At 41.5% G+C, this 17,415-nt stretch overlaps 1 protein-coding gene across 1 annotated transcript in view; it reads left to right on the top strand.

Moving 5' to 3' along the window:
- SPINT1 (serine peptidase inhibitor, Kunitz type 1) overlaps positions 1–17,415 on the top strand; it is a 109,797-nt gene that overhangs the window by 53,943 nt on the left and 38,439 nt on the right. Inside the window, exons 3-5 of the mRNA XM_073608902.1 lie at positions 5,729–5,873; positions 10,850–11,020; positions 14,406–14,438. Of these exons, the coding sequence (XP_073465003.1) occupies positions 5,729–5,873; positions 10,850–11,020; positions 14,406–14,438 (349 nt within the window). The remainder of the gene's footprint in view (positions 1–5,728; positions 5,874–10,849; positions 11,021–14,405; positions 14,439–17,415) is intronic.

Below are 17,415 nucleotides of genomic sequence, written 5' to 3' on the forward strand. Positions count from 1 at the left end.
AATCTGCAGGGGATCAAATAATTTTCCCCAGTGTACCATAGGTACACAGGTTTTGTACACAAGTAGAATTGTACATGCTGAATAAGTAGTAACTTCAATATATCGATGACTCCTTCATTTTTTTAATTCAGATAAGTCACTCTTAAACTATGCTCTATATTGTTAAGTCATAATTACCTTAGGCGTTATGTAAATTGAATGTTTGTGAAACCTTCATATGATACTAACCACATGATCATCTACATCCAAGTCAGATTCTAATGTTTTGTAATAGAAAAAATATTTAGGAAAATAAATATATACAGTGGGGACATAAAGTATTCAGACCCCCTTAAATTTTTCACTCTTTGTTATATTGCAGCCATTTGCTAAAATCATTTAAGTTCATATTGAGGTACTGGGTGTTATCAATTAGCATATGTAAAGCCGACCATATGTGGATAGAAGTTGGGCCGGTTCAGCAGGAAAACTGCCAAGATTCGATACGTTTATGAGTGGGCTGATTGTATACAAGTCAATCCATCCATCCACTCGGGTACAACCAGCCTGTTAAAAAAAATATATATATATTTATTTAATTTTTTTTTTTTTTTATCTTTGATTCCTGCCGGGGGCTATAGCCATTAGCAGTATTTCCACCCATGGAAACGGAAAGAGAATCAAATCCTCTATGGGCTGCCTGAGAGGAGAGCTAATATCCTATTTGGTGCCTAATCTGTGTGGTATTTAGGAAATGTTTCAACCCTGTACACTTTACTCTGTGAAGTTTGCTTTTTTGGAGCGTATCAGAACAAAAGTGCAATGGACAAAATTCCATAATTTGAACAGCAGGAGTTTGAAGACAGCCAACTATCTTTGGTAGTGCATGTTTTTGGTTCGGAGTAAATCTTTTTAAAATGTCTGGTTTAGTTCAGTGCAATACTTGGCATTTTGTTTTTGGTGTGGACTATTTGAAAGCTGGGTTCTTGGCCTGTCTGTGTGGTGACATTGCTTGGTTTCTGCCCTTCTGTCTGAGATCAGGAGGTTGTCTAAGCCAATTTATTCTGTTGGGCTGCCTTGCAAAAAGGCAATTCTTCCTCAAAGGCTGTGCAGGAGAAGGGCAGTGTGGACAACTGTTGGGTCTGGAAGAGTGAGGACTGTGGACCATAAACATGTAGCTTTTGGTGTGATGTTGCATAACCCTTATGCCGCGCCGGACTTTCTGGCATACTTGGTCCGACACACTTTCCGACGGACTTTGTGCGCCGGACTTTAAAACGGACGGACTCGCCCACACACGACCGGACTTTCCGGCGGGCTAAATCCGCCATCTTTCCGACGGACTTTCGCCGGAGTTACGGCGGGATTTCAGAATGAACGGACTTGCCCACACATGGACAAGTCCGTTCATTTTGAACGTGACTCGGGTACGACGGGACTAGAAAAGGAAGTCAATCTTGCCGCTTTTATCGGCGAGATTGACACCTTGCGAGCCCCGTCGCGGGTCATACCAGGCCCTTAGGTCTGGTATGGGTTATAAAGGGAAGCCCCTACGCCGAAAAAACTGTGTGGGGGTCCCCCCTGAAATCCATACCAGACCCCGATCCGAGCACACAGCCCGGCCGGTCAGGAAAGGGGGTGGGGACGAGCAAGCGCCCCCTCCCCCCCCCCCCCCGAACCGTACCAGGCGGCATGCCCTCAACATGGGGGGGGTGCTTTGGGGGAGGGGGGCTCCCCACCCCAAAGCACCTTGTCCCCATGTTGATAAGGACAAGGGCCTCTTCCCGACAACCCTGGCCGTTGGTTGTCGGGGTCTGCGAGCGGGGGGCTTATCGAAATCCGGGAGCCCCCTATAATAAGAGGGGCCCCCCACCTTATGTGAATGAGTATGGGGTACATGGTACCCCTACCCATTCACCTAGGGAAAAAGCGTCAATAATAAAACACACTACACAGGTTTTTAAAATTTATTAAACAGCTTCGGGGGTCTTCTTCCTGCTTCGGGAGTCCCTCTAGTTCCTCTTCTCCCGGCGTCCGGTTGGTTCTTCTCCGCTCCCTCCGGCCTCTTCTCCCGGTGTTCCAGTTCTTCAGCCGGCTCATCCGCTGTCTTCAGGCCGCTCTTTTGCCAGCGGAGGTCCGGACTTCTGGGCTTCTTGTCTTCTTCCCTCTTCTCTTCTCCAGATGTTGACACGACACTCTCTCCGGCTGGACTGCTCTCTGAGCGCTCCGTTGTGACTTATATAGGTGGAGACCCCGTCCCCTTATGATGTCGCAGTCCCTGGGCATGCTGGGACTGTGACGTTTTAGGGGGCGTGGTCACCGGGTGATGACCACGCTCCCTAAAACGTCAGTCTCAGTAGTCATGTTGAGGGCATGCGGCCTGGTACGGTTCAGGAGGGGGGGGCGCTCGCTCGTCCCCACAGCCTTTCCTGACCAGCCGGGCTGCTTGCTCGGATCGGGGTCTGGTATGGATTCTAGGGGGGACCCCACGCCGTTTTTTCGGCGTAGGGGCTTCCCTTTATAATCCATACCAGACCTAAGGGCCTGGAATGCCCCACGCTCGCCGCAATCGGAAAATTTGTTTTTCCTATTGCAGCGAGCGCGAAATGCAATACCCTGCCCTTGCGTCGTATCTGGTCCGTTGGACCAGCATACAGACGAGCGGGCTTTCCGTCAGACCAGCACACAGACGAGTGGACTTTCCGCCAGAAACTGAGTCCGACGGAAAGATTTAAAACGTGTTTTCAAATCTAGGTCTGGCGGGCTTTTGGGAAAAAGTCCGCCAGAGCCTACACACGGTCGGATTGTCCGCCGGACCAAGTATGCCGGAAAGTCAGCTCGTGTGTACGCGGCATTAGTGTTCTTTCTGAGCTAGAAGATAAAACAAAGGTTGCAAACAGCTGTCTGTGAGAATGGCAATGGGAAGGAAGGATGTCCCCGAGAAGGAAATTGCTTTGCCAAAAGTAACTTTTTTGTATCTGGTGTTGCAAACCAGGCAAATGTTGTGGATAGGGCTCCTAAAAGACGACTTCTTCTTGTTTTGGTAATTCAGTTTCAATAGGGGTTTCTTTGGGAAATCATGTGGAAGTGCCAAAGGAAGACCTGGTGCTACTGTCAGGAGGGATAAAAGGCGCACGTTAAATCTTGTCAAGAAAGCAAGTGAAGAGTGCAATGTGGATGTTGTGCACTTTGGCACCAAAGATCTGTCCCACCAATGATGTGCGTTTTTTGTACAGGATTTTAGGAATTTGGGCAAGGACCTTCACAAGTTAGGGTGTACTCATTTTTAGAGGCCTTACCTGTCCAAAATGCACAAGGAAAATTCCTTCATATTGCAAATTTCAACATTTTGGTTATGTTTGTCATGATGCTTGCAGGTGGTTTGATATTGATCTTTACAAAAGAGATCGTCTGCATCCCTTCAGGGCACTGAGGTTCTTGGAATGGATTTCAGGAGTGTGTATGTGTGGTGTTTGGTTTTTTTTTTGTTTTGTTTTTTTTTTTTTTGTTTCTTTGGACATTTCAACTGAGGAATGGGAGCAGGGATTTAATTGGTGAGGTGTCCCCAGCAGGTTAAAACAAATGTGAGAAAGCATGTGTTTGTAAGGACTTGGTGATGGGGTAGTTAATTCAGTTAAAGTTTCTGGTAGAAAATAACCATAAAAACTGCAGTAAATGGCAAGGATTGTCATAGGCAACAAGTTTTGTGAGCTGCAGCTCTTCTGTCTAGAAACAATTTGGACTTTACAGAGACGAGGTTCAAGGATTCGGGAAAAGGAAAGAGGGGAGGTGAAGTTGCCATATGTTAAAATATCATATGCTAACGTTTTTTCAATAAACAAATGACCTACTTGAAACACTCTGGGTTTGCCTTCCAACCAGAGGAGGGGTCTTCCCTTTTAAAAGTGGTGTAGAATACAGACCCCTAGGACAGTCTAAAGATTGATAACTTGTTGCTTGATGAGAACTCAAATGGCAATGAAAGGGATTTTAATTATGGGTAACTTAAACATGCCTGACATGCTAACTGGAATTCTCAAACTGCAATTACAAGACGGAGCAGGGATATAATGGAGGCTCTAAATAATAAGGTTTCTCTGAAACTGTTGGCAAAAAGCTCAACCCAAGGAGATCATATTCTACAGCAAGCACTGGCAAATGGGGATTGATTTGATGCTGAGGTGGGAGAAAAATATCTGTTCTAGTGATCACCAATGTCTGATATTAAAACAAGAATTAAAAAATCATATTTAAAAAGGAAAGTTTTTGTATCTCAAAAGGACAAATTTTGCTGAAGTTGATGAATTTAAAAAAAAAAAAAAAAAAAAAGTTGGAGTAAGCTGACAGGCGTCAGGTTAATTTTAGTAATCGTAAACAGAAGGGGAAAAAACATGGTTCACTAAACAGTTAAGTTTGATAGTAAAGGAGAAAAAAATCAGCATACAAGGAAACCGGTAAGTTGATAGAAAAGTCTATAAAAATACCCCTCCCCCCCCCCCCCATTTGAATCCATGCATCCAGCACCCCAAATGTAGATTAGAGGGCCAGACGTATGGATGGGGAGGGGGGGTGGGCGGTGCCAGTGCGCACCTAGTGGAGGGGCCGCCACGGATTGTACCTATCCACAAGAAGAGTAGCTAGGTAGCAGCTTACAATTGCAGGCCAATGAGATTACTATCTGTTGTAGTCAAGTTAATGTGATCACTTAAACACACACACACAATTTGCTGGACCCAAAGCAGCATGGCTTTAATGAGGGCATATGTCAGACTATTGTGATTGAATCTTTTTGACTATATCAAAATAGTACCCCCTTCTCATTCACCAAAAAGTCAAAAGTAAATAAAAACGACAGTTTTTGACGAGTACTCTTTTTATATATAAAAAAAAAAAAAAAAAAAAAAAAAATGTCCCCTGATGTAAATCCATAATCAACCACAATTTACTACCTGCTACAGACGGGGGGAGCCAACCAAATACAACTGCTCTGGTCATTTAACGCTCGCCGAATGACTGTGTCGCTCCCCCCCGCCGCTAAGTAAACAAAGGGATGGGGTCACCCATCCTGTTGTCATAGGGGAGGTGGCACCTGGTGACTCTGCCCTCAATGATGACACAGGGCAACCCCAGAGACCCTGCCCAGTGATGTTGGTAGGAAATAGTTTGTCCAACAGTTGTGTCTGGTTTATGTATCCTCCCTGGGCAATCTCTCAATGTATGTAAAGTGAAATTTCCTAGCAATGCTAAAGCGCATTTCACCCAAAAGGGGGAAGTTCCCCTTGTCTGCCTCCTCCCCCTCTACCTTTTTGCCACTTTATTTTTGAGGAGGAGAGGAACATCGGGTACCTTGTCAGATTGCCATGGCAAGTTTGCTTCCCCCTCCTTCCCCTGCAACCATCTGGCACACGTCGCAGGTCCAAGAAAGCTGCTGGACCAGTCACCAAGCACAGCACATTGGGGAGCCAGCTGTGAAGCTGCAAGCATTTACAGCTGGCTTCACACAGGATTCACATTTTCTCAATTGAATTAATTTGTAAAAACTTTTGAATCTGGGTTAAATTGGGACTCTTGTGTAAAAACCTTATATAGGCACATTGTATTACGCATGACTGAAAAAGATCTCTGATCCTAATTCTGGGTGCATCTTTTGTTCTTCAGAAGTAATTACAAAATGTTGGTATACTTGTAGATTTTGTTTGTTTTTGTTTTTTTGTTACTTTTTTACATTAAAATATCTTCTCTTTTTTAGCAAACCCCGGATCAGCCAGCGTTTCTTGAAGTTTCCAATCTCCACATTGGAACATATATCTTTGAGTTGGTGGTCATTGACACTGCAGATCACAAGAGTTCAGCCACGGTCACAGTCACTGTGTTGACAAAGGAACAGACTGAAGGTCAGTGTAGAGAAGACGCTATTTTTCTTCCCGTGGGTTTTTTTTTTTTTTTTTCCTACCTTTTTTAAAAGCCTGCTTTCCGGGTCTTGCTCACAACATATTACACTAAAAAGTTAATTTATCTACTGCTGGTGATTATTGAAATTTAGAATATCTCCTCCCCTTCTCGTTTTCGGTCTACAACAGGAAATCCTATTCTGGTAGACCCTCCATTGCAATAAATTAATAACCAGTTTGGTAAAAACTGTATACAGTAAGGCATGTTAAAGATACTAAAAAAATTGATTTTGGATGCTACTTCAACTGTTTGAGCAACTTGGGACATTAAGGAAAGACACCACATGTAACATCGAGACATGAGACATCTTCTCGTTATCGTGTGTAGGGGAGAGTTGGGATCATTCATGACCATAGCAACCAGTTACCAATTATGCAATTCCTGGCCTTTTGAGTTGGGGTCAGGTGGTATGAGGGCCAATAATTGGGGCTTTCTAATGTGCCAGGCCCTCCCTATAAAAGTCAGGGTTCTCCATAAGCCTATTGCCAGTGCCTATTTGGAGTTTCTGTACATAGACAGCTTACAGAATGATTTCAGAGAGATAGTTACTGCTATATAGTATACACAGGGATGTATTATGCTACATTACAGTGAAATGCAGTGTAATGGGTTACAAAGTGTGACGTGTACCCCCCCTCTTGGATTCACTGTGCTAAATTGTATTGCAGCGGGTTACATATTATGTACTATCCAGCCATAGTGAATAGACCCAAGGGTCCCTTTTTAGGATAAAAATAAAAAATACGAGGTGTGTGTGTTGTGGTGTTTTTTTTTTTTTTTTTTTTTAATACATTGCATATACATTTTTAATTAAATATTGCATAGGATAAAAGTCATTTATTAAAATCGAATGTTGACATTTTTCGGTAAATAGAGCAAAAAATGTAAATTAAATCATTAGTCAACTCACAAAAAAATTTATATTTATCTTGTGGTATTGGCAGTCAATGTTTTAGGAATGTACAAAATATCAGTGAGGGTGCTTTGCACTGGCCGGTAAATTAAAAACCCAAACAATATATTGTGTGGCAATGTCATGCTTTGGCTTCGTAATGTAAATAATTTGTAGCATTGCACTAGGAGATAGTTTTGTGAATGGCACACTAGAATGTTTTCATGGTTTCATACAATATTTGTGCACCTTCATTCACAGAATAAGCTCCCTCTAGTGCAGTGTAAGCCTGTGAAAAAAAATTGCAATAAAACATAAATAATACAAATATTTGTATAGTGATAGTTAGGTTTTATATTTTAAAGTGGTTGTAAAGTCAAAGAAAGATTAATGCCAATCCCTCTGTTCTGCCAAGCTATACTACACACTACACAGTGTAAAGGTTTGTACAAACTTATGCCACTGAATGTAATTTCAGAGTTTCTGGCCACTCTCCTCCCCCGATCTAGTGGCTACAGCCTTTCCCAATCTGAAATAAGGTATTTTTAGCAGCATAATTTTATACAAACCTTTACACTGTGTAGTAAACATAGGCTGACCATTTTTGGAAAAAAAAAACATTTTTTTTTTTACTTTCTGCTATAAAATATATCCAATAAAAAACAAAATTGAAAAAAAATCTAATTTCTTTATCAATTTAGGATAATATGTATTCTGCTACATATATTTGGTTAAAAAAAAAATCCCTAGAAGCGTATATTGATTGGTTAATTTTTATTTATTTTTTACTAGTAATGGTGGTAATCCAACTTATAGCAGGACTGTGATATTGCAGTGGGCAGTCGCATGCTAGTTGACTCTTTTGGGGACCAGAAACACTAATACAGGGATCAGTGCTGAAACATTTGCACTGTCACTGTACTAATGACAGTGGCTGGGAAGGGCTTAAACATCAGGAGTGATCAAAGGCTTAACTGTGTTCCTAGCCTGTGTTTTAGTGTTCAGTGCCACCTTGCCGCCGTATATAAGTTATACGGTCAGAAAGTGGTTAAAGTTTCTTCCAAGGATGCAGTGTGTGTCCCCCCCCCCCCCCCCCCGACATGCCACCCCTTAAAGTTGCATAAACTGAGAGCCCTTTCTCTAAAATACCATTCCGCAAACTGTTTTTGCATTGACACATGCCCTCCATGGCAGTTCAAGATCCCCTTGTCCCATGTTAGACAATCTCTTGACTATTAGACTTGCAAATGGGCAGAATTAATTTGTCAAGATTTGCCCCAATTAACTTTAATAGGATTTGAAATTTCTGGAATAAATAACATTTCTGGAATTGGGGCCAGGGAGCAGCATCTTGGAGCCGGGGAATCTTTTTACTCTGACATTCCAGAATTAACAATGAGTTTGACAAACGCCCAATCAAACCCAAGCACATTCAGTTATCACTAGTCATGGATAATGCATAAATGAACTGTGAGTTCAGCTTTTACTGATCATGACAAATAAGAGTGAGCTGTGTGTGCTGGAGTGCAGACTTAACTGGCAGCATGGATACTGAGGGAGTTCTCTCTCCTACCTTTCGCTACTTGTGTTTGTAGAAAATCTGATGTTTGTTTTGTGCACAGGAAATTCAGTCTCTGCAAATTTACATTCTGTGGATATACAGAGAGTAAAACAAGTATTGAACATGTCACCATTTTTCTGGGTAAATATATTGACATGAAATTTTCACCACATCAGTAAATCCATACATTCAAAGAAACCAAAACAGATACGTTCAGAAATTAAGTTCTGTGCAAAAAAAAAAATTGGAATGACACAGGGAAAGTATTGCACACATGAAAAAAGGGAGGTTCAAAAAGGCATGGAAAGCTAAGACACCAGCTGACATCTATCAGTAATTAGAAGGCAATAGTGTCCCTTGTCGGTGCAAATTAACATCCGCTGGTTCAGTCTCAACTGATGGCCTATAAAAATGTCTCATTACCAAAGTAAATGCACATATGCGCCAGCACACCAATTATCCTCAAATGTCGTTCAAAGGTTTTTATTGCAGAAAGATCACACCGCAAGAGAGAGAGTGCAACGTTTCGGAGCCACACAGGACCCCTTCGCCAGGCATGTGATAAAGTGTAACAGTGATTGAACAGAATATATATACGTATCGACCACAAATCGGAGCATAAGGAAATGGTGCCACCCCCTGCCTCTGACGCCAAATAATGTCATACTCCCACCAAAATAAGCAAAAATACTGCTGGCATTCAAGTAAAGTAAAGCTACAATTGTAATACATTTCTATAAATAAATAAATAAAAAGGAGGGGAACCAAAGTTTCACACAAACCTCTCATGATTGGTAAAAGCAAAGAGCTCTCTCAAGACCTTTGCAATTTTATTGTTGCAAAACCTACTGATAGCATTGGCTACAGAAGGATTTCTAAACTTCTGAATGTTCCAGCGAGCACTGTTGGGGACATAATCCGGAGGTGGAAGGAACTTCACCATAATCCAGCTACAACCAGGTGCTGCTCGCAAGATTTCTGACAGAGAAGTGAAAAGAATTATCAGAAGTTGTTCAAGCACCAAGGACTGCTTGTGGAGCTTCAGAAAGACCTGGAATTAGCAGGTACAATTGTTTCAAACAAAACTATAAGTAATGCACTCAACCGCCGTGGCATGTATGCACACTCACCATACAAGACTCCATTGCTGAAGAAAAAGCACGTTGAAGCTCGTTTTAAATTTTGCTTCACAACATTTAGACTAAGCTGTGAAATACTGGGAGAATATAGTCTGGTCAGATGAGACCAAAATTCCACTTTTGGAGGTGGGAACAACATGGTGTGGGATGTTTTTTCAGCATACGGTTATGGCAAACTTTTCATTGAAGGAAGGATGAATGGGTGGACTGACTTGAATCCAATAGAAAATGTATGGAATAAACTAAAGATCAGCGTTCATAGAGGTCCACGTAACCTTCAAGATTTGAAGACTGTGTGAATGGGCCAACATCACACCTGAGCAACTAGTGACTAGTTTCTCCATACAGGAGGCACTTTGAAGCTGACATTGGAGGAACTGAATTTATTCTCTCTTGAGAAGAGGAGATTAAGTGGGGATATGATCAACATGTACAAATGCATAAGGGGTCCATATAGTGAACTTGGTGTTAAGTTAGTTATTCACTTTAAGGTTATCACAGAGGAAAATAGATTTCATCTTCAAATACTGAAAGGTTTCTTCGCAGTAAGAGATGTGGAATAGACTCCCTCCAGAGGTGGTTCTGGCCAGCTCAGTAGATTGCTTTTAAAAAGGCCTGGATTCTTTCCTTAACATATATAGGTAAAGTTGATCCAAGGAATTTTTCCCCTGCTGTAGCAGATTGGATCATGCTTTGGGGTTTTTTGCCTTCCTCTGGATCAACTGTGGATGAAGGCTTGTGTATATGGGATTGTATGTTTTTTTTTTCCCTAGATGGATTTGTCTTTTTACAACCTGACTAACTATTACCAACAAAGAATTTTGTACAAGTATTAAATACATTTCAGCTAGCATGTTCAATACTTTTTTCCCTGTGTCATTCAATTTTTTTACACATAACTTCATTTTTGAACTTCTCTGTTTTGGTTTCTTCGTGTGTATGAATTGCATGGGTTGTTGCCAACATGTGGTGAGAAGACAATGATTACTGCTAGTGACTGAAGCAGCTGTTAGCTATAATCGCAAGTAAATCCCTCAGGCTGGTTGTACTTAAGTTGATTGATCAATCAACTTGGTACATTGTCTGCCCATACATGGTTCGAATCAAGGAACTGGCCGAGGTTCGAACCATCTATGGCCGGCCTTACAATGGATATGTATTTTTGCTTTGTGCCCTGTTTTCTTTTATTGTTCTAGAATTGATCCTAGTACTATGTTGCTCTGAATTTAGATTGTGGGGTCTTTGAGGAATAAAGACTAATGCAAATGGCTCACTGTTACTGTAAAGAAATCAATACCATAAATACATTTTTCATGTCGATTGCAGAGTACTGTCTAGCTCCTATGAAAGTGGGTCGATGTCGTGGGTCCTTCCGGAGATGGTACTACAACCCAGATGTAAATGAATGTGAAGAGTTTGTGTTTGGAGGGTGCAAACCAAACAAGAACAACTATGTCCAAAAAGAGGATTGTAGTCAGGCATGTGTCAATTTGTCTGGTGAGTTAATGGGTACTTGGTGTCTTGAGCTGAATTTCAACAATTTTGTCAGTAATTGGAATTTTTGAAAAGTATTCTGATAAATTTGTACATCAAAATTGTTTTAGCATGGGATTTTTACAAGTAAAGTAATCCACTGTAAAGGATATTTAAGGTTATACAAGTCTAACTGGTTGGTTCCCAAAGTTCCCAGGTGTTTAGAGCTCTTAAAGGAAATCTGTAATGAAGCATGGAGGCTGCCACTACTAAATTTCTGAGTCTGGATTCACACCGCTGCGATTTCAATGCAGGTTTCCCCGCATCCAATTCGCATGACAGGAGAGTGTGACTGGCTCTCAATGGAGTCTGTTCACACATCTCTGGGATGCCCACGGAGCGCATTGCACAAGGGTCCTGTGCATTTCTGACTCAATTTCAGGACTGAATTCAGGCAGAAAAGTCGGGCCTGATTCATCCCTGAAACGGAGAACCGGGACCACCGGACCCCTGCTGTGAGCCACGTCCGCACAGCGTGAATCCATCCCGAAAATACTTGTTTCTGACTGTCATACTGATCTGGCGGATTTAGTACTTTTTGACATTGCCAACCTGAAAGAAGTAAGCAGATTAAGAGCTCTAACCATCACACAAATGCCTCGAACTATGGCGATCTGCGTATTGACACTATGGGGTTTTTACCCATAGCACTAAGTGTTTTGTAAGGAAGTCCAGCATAGAACTCCTCTCCTTGGAGCCGTTGTTTAAACTGGAGAAATTTGTAGAATGATAGACCTAAATCTGCTTTTGGTGCAGGCTAGTGGACAACCAGTTGTCCCCACTTTTGAGAACCACTGGTCCAGCTGAATAAACTGCTGAAAGATTTTCTAAGCAATATGGTTTTTTGCTTTATTCAGTACAGTATAAACAAGCCAATCGGGCATGATAAAAACTGTGTATAGTTCATTTCTGTATGCGTTTTCCCACATTTGCAAAGGTGTCAGTCAGCTTCTTCTTTGCATATACATATTTAAAGCAGTAATAAACACAAAAGCAATCCTTTATTATATTGCAGTTTACCATTGCTTAGATGTGGTGGCTGCATTCATTTTCCTTTTTTTTTTTTTTTTTTTTTTTAGGCTTTTTTTTTTTTTTTATTTTCACCTGGTAATCTGGCCAGTAAGTCTGTTGGTTTTTCAAAAGGACAAGCTGTCCTACAAATTTTCCATTACAGGGATAGGACAAACCAATTAACACTGGCAGGGGTGCTTACAACTATCAGCTTTTTTTAATGTAAAATCTTTATCCCAAAGGAAAAACACTGTTTACTGTAACTGCTTATAAATTGTTGGGCGGAGTTTGGCTTCAATTTTGTTTTTTTTATCTAAAACAGCTAGTGCATCTTACACTCACCTCTCCCAGACTGACAATGCTGCTGTCCAAAGATGACCCCTGTACTCCTTCATCCAGAGTGGGGGATGTTCTAATACAGAATATATGTTACTAGCCAGATCATTGGGTAAAAGCAGAGGGGGGAAAAAAAAAATTGCAGCCACCACATCTAATGATTGGTGAGCTGAAATATATTACATTCTTTGGTTTTGGGTCTCATACGTCTTTGATCTCACCCCTCTTTGATCAAACATAGTAGCAATACATTCTTCTGTTTGGTGCACAGCCCTTTTCTTCACTCTAAGTGTGGGTTTACTCCATGGATCACACAGGTGCGCGCTGTGTGATTTACATGCGATCCAGGTGCAGTGCGATTTTTATTTTTTTTTTTTTTTTCAGCTCTTTCATTTGACTGGGCTGAAATCATGCTGGATTGCACCAAAGTAGTGCATGAGCTACTTTTATAAAACGCACAGCAACTGGATCGTATTGTACTGGAGCCTGTGTAGACAAATACACTGTTTGTGGACTGCGTTTGGGCGTGTCTCTTAGTTGATATTCACACCCGCTGCAGATCGCAACTGCAGTGCATTTTAACCGTGGTGCAGGAAACGCGCACAAAATGCAGGTTTCCCACACTGCGTTCTGGTGTGAACTGGCCCTAAAAGGTTAAGGATGGGTCTCCATATGAATGGGTGTACATTGACAATATATACTTCTGCCAGACCCTGAATTAAGACCTGGTTCACACCTATGCATTTTTATTGTTTTTTTTTTTTGCATGTTGCAGATTTGCACTACAGTCCATTTAACATGGTTTCCTATGGAACACGTCCTGTGGTGCAAAAAGTGCTCAAAATGCATAAGTGTGAACCAGGCCTAAAGCCTCATACACACGATCGGATTGTTGGCCAACAAAGCATCAGACTCTTGTCCGAAGGGTGTGTGCCTGAATTTTGTCTTGCATACTAACGGCACACAGTTGTCTGCCAACAAACACGAACGTAGTGACTTGCTACGAGGAATTTCAGCTCTTGAGCGCCACCCTTTGGGCACCTTCTGCTAATGTCGTGTTTGGTGTGAATTGATTCCGAGCATGCGTGTTTTTGTACTTTGGACTTTTGTGTGACGGACTTGTGTACACGCAATGGGAAAATCTGACAACAGACCGTTCGCCGAAAATTTACTAGGCAATCCAACATTTGTTGGCAGAAAGTTGGCTAACGATTGTCTGGAGCGTGCCAACAGTCGGATTTTAGGCCAACAGTCGGATTTTAGGCAAACAGTCTGTCATCACACAATTCCCTGACCAAAATCTGATCGTGTGTACAAGGCTTTAGTGTGTGTTTGTTTTCACATTACACACTGAGCTAGGCTGTTCAATGCTTCTGGATATACGTTCCAACGTCGTAGCACAAAACATTCAGAATCCCCCAGTTCTCCTTCCCCCATCCCCTATTACATTGTCCATGGAGAATTCATACAGAGACAAATCCACCATTAACGTTTTAGTGTAGTACTAAACTTTTGGTAGTTGAATATTGCATTTTTTATAAAGGTTTATACATCAGACTAAAAAAGAGGGACACAGAGACATGGTGGTGGACACTGCTTAAAGTGGTTGTAAACCCTCATGTATTTTCACCTTAATGCATTCTATTTTCTGTTTTACTTACCTGACCCCAATCTTTCCCTGGCTGGGAATGGTCACACCAGCACTAGCTCGTGTCTCCTGTCTTGACTGGATAGATTGATAGCAGCGCAGCTGTTGGCTCCGGCTACTGTCAATCAAATCCAAGGATGCGGCCAAGGAGGAGCCACCAGTGTTGCTGAGGGACCCCAGAACAGGAGGACCAGGCCACTCTGTGCAAAACTAACTGCACAGTGGAGGGAAGTATGATGTTTGTTTTTTTAAAACAAGGGTTTACAACCCCTTTAAATATGAAATGCCACTAATTTATGGCGGATATCTTTATGTAAAGCTGCTTTTATCTGTGTTTGTTTTCTTCTTTTTCAGACCTTTCTGGCAAAGGAAGGAGGCTGGAGCCGGGTAAAAATTTTTTTTTTTTTTTTTCCTCCCATGTAGACTGAAAATACTGATTTTGATTTTTGTGCATATTTACAATAACTTGCTGAAGGCCCTTATACAGAGGCTTTTAGATGCAGATTGTTCATGGTGAGATGCTCTGGTAGACTGTCAGGTGGGTTGCAGTAGCAAAGAGGTTGTGATACAGCATATAACAGCATTGCTGTGCTGGCATTGAACAGGTGTACAATTGCGCTGCTTATTAATTTTAGTTCTGTTTAAATGTTTACTGAACAATTCCAGATTTTCTCCATCCTGAAACTTTGATTATTTACACTCACACTCTCCTGTGTTGACGCTGCACTCCACCATTCGCTCCAAGTAAAATAAGTATTTAAAGTGATTCTAAAGGTTTTGATTTTTTTTTTTTTTTTTTTTAAGGATAACTAATTAATTATATTTACTTGCTCTATGCAAATGTTTTGAAAATGTATTTAAGAAAGAAAGCCAACTATATAGTCAATGACTGTAACCTATAGCCACATCCCTAATTTGAGAAAGAAAAACAAAGGAGATGCCCCCTGGGACTTTGTAGGCATAGGTTGGAAACCAGAAAGATGCATAAAGAAGAATAAAAAGTACAAATTTTATTGATAAAAACCGTCTGACGTTAGACAAGAATATCACATTTACTATCCATATAAAGCTGAATTCCTTGACACACGATTAATCTCACAGTAAGGGGCCATAACTGCAAAGGAAAATCCCAACATGTTTCGGAATATACATTTAATTAGTTCTTCAAGGGACTGTCAGAAAAAGCTGTGACATCTAGTATCAGAAATATGGTATATACACAAGTAAAGACAGGCATGACAAACAGCAAACATAACATAACTGGGGAAATAGCATTTTCGTCTGAAAAATACTCACATGGTGCTACCATTGACAGAGATAAAAATGCACAACGTGGATCATGAGGTTAAAGCTCTCCAAATTGTCCCATTGCATCTGAGCTCTAGGGGAAATACCCCTAGAGGTAAGGTGGTGGAGTTTTTAAGTCCAAAAAACAGACTCCACAAGAAGTGAAGACAGGCGAGATGAGAAAAATGTAAAAGATCTAAATATCACCACTGTAGCTGTACAGGCGCTCACAAGGATCATTTATCTGAGGACAGCCCTGGCATGAAAAATATACATAATTATAGAAACTGTACTTCGCAAAAAAGACCAGCGGAAAAGCATGAAAACAACTCTCTAGATAATTTACTGGCAGGCTAGCAGCAGCAAAACATGATGGTAACGTGGATTTTATGCATGCAATGAGTACATAAAGTAAAACTGCCATCATTCTGAAATTCTCAGCATAGGTGAGCAGTTACATTGAGCAGGGATAAGTATAATAAAAAATATTCCAGAAGGCAGAGAGAGAGAGCAGCTAGCCAAAGATGTTAGAAAATGGTAGTGATAGTAACCAAATGCAATGACACTTGCAGCACAGCATTACAATGTATGTCCTGCCATCAAGGGAGACATTTACAGGTTCCTGTCTGTCTGTAACGGACTGCTTTATATGTGTGTAGCAAGGTGTATGGGATACACCCATGTGATTGGTACAACCAATACAAGGAACATGAGGATGTCAGGTGATTGGGAGCCCATTCAGTGATGATCTCACCTGTGTTTAAAATGTGCTCAGGAGCTCGTCAATCAGACAGGCGCTCACAAGGATGATCTGTCTGAGGATTGACCTGGCACAAAAAATACATGATTTTATAAGATGTATTGTTTGGCAAAAAGACAAACAGAGGCTAGTAGCAACTCTCTTGGTTAATTTACTGGCAAGCAGCAGCAAAACATAATGGTACATGGACTATATGCATGCAATAAATGCATGAATAACATGAAGCAGCCATAATTCTGAAGGTCTAAGCATCAGTGAACAGTTACATTAAGTATAGCAAAGAAGGAGAGAAAAAGTGGCTAGCCAAAGATGTTAAGTGGTAGTAACCAAATGCAGTGACACCTACTTGCAGCACAGCATTATGATGTATGTCTTGTCATCAAGGGAGACGTTCACAAGTTCCAGGTTGTCTAGCTGCAGTCTGAACCAGACTGTTTATATATGTGTATAGCAAGGTGTATGAGATGCATCCATATGATTGGTGTAACCAGTCTGAGGAATATAAAGATATCAGGTGATCGGGAGCCCATTCAGTGATGGCATCACCATATCACTTGTATCTAAGGTGTGCACAGGAGTTAGTGAATCAGAAGATCCCCCAGCACAAACTGCGCCCGGCGTCACCGCGCATTAATGACATCGAGACATCAGACGTCGCAAGGCTGCCAACATGCTAGGTGGGTGGTACATCAAGGTCAGATGGCATCAAGACCAGAGTGCACATGCGCGGACCGGCGGTACTGACGGTCCGCATAAGGCAATTGACTGAGCCCAAAGGATGCCCGAGGAAGAGCACCAAGGGTCCTATGCATTGCGGGGAGTGCCAGCCAGCGCAGCAGCAATAAAGTGGACAATTAAGATGCAAGGGGGCACACTTTTAAAGGAGAGCAACCAAAATAAAAACCACAACATCACATCACCTTTTTGAATACACAGATGAGGATGATCAAAATGAGAGGTGATGACTAACTACATATCAAGTGAAATCAATGGACTACAGAAGTTCAAATGTACAATTTAAATACATTAGAGCTAGAGCCCCCAAGGTTATGAAAATATCCAAGGGGTATTGAGAGAGGCTACCAGAGAGAGGTAAGGGCATGGACAAGAAATATTAGAGGTATATTGATGTACAGATCTAGCTGTACAGGAATATAGATGGGTTGGAAAGAGGTGTCTCCCCAGGGCATTGTAAAGGCATGTCAGAGTCGTGAGTCTGCTACATGTATCTCGTTTTTGTCATACATGCTTCAAAGTAGCAGCTTGCGTATGTAAAGGTGCAGGTCTTTTATGACCCCACATTTGTGTCCCCCCCCC

The sequence above is a fragment of the Aquarana catesbeiana genome, linkage group LG13 (assembly GCF_042186555.1).
Source record: "Aquarana catesbeiana isolate 2022-GZ linkage group LG13, ASM4218655v1, whole genome shotgun sequence".
NCBI classification, from domain to species: domain Eukaryota; kingdom Metazoa; phylum Chordata; class Amphibia; order Anura; family Ranidae; genus Aquarana; species Aquarana catesbeiana.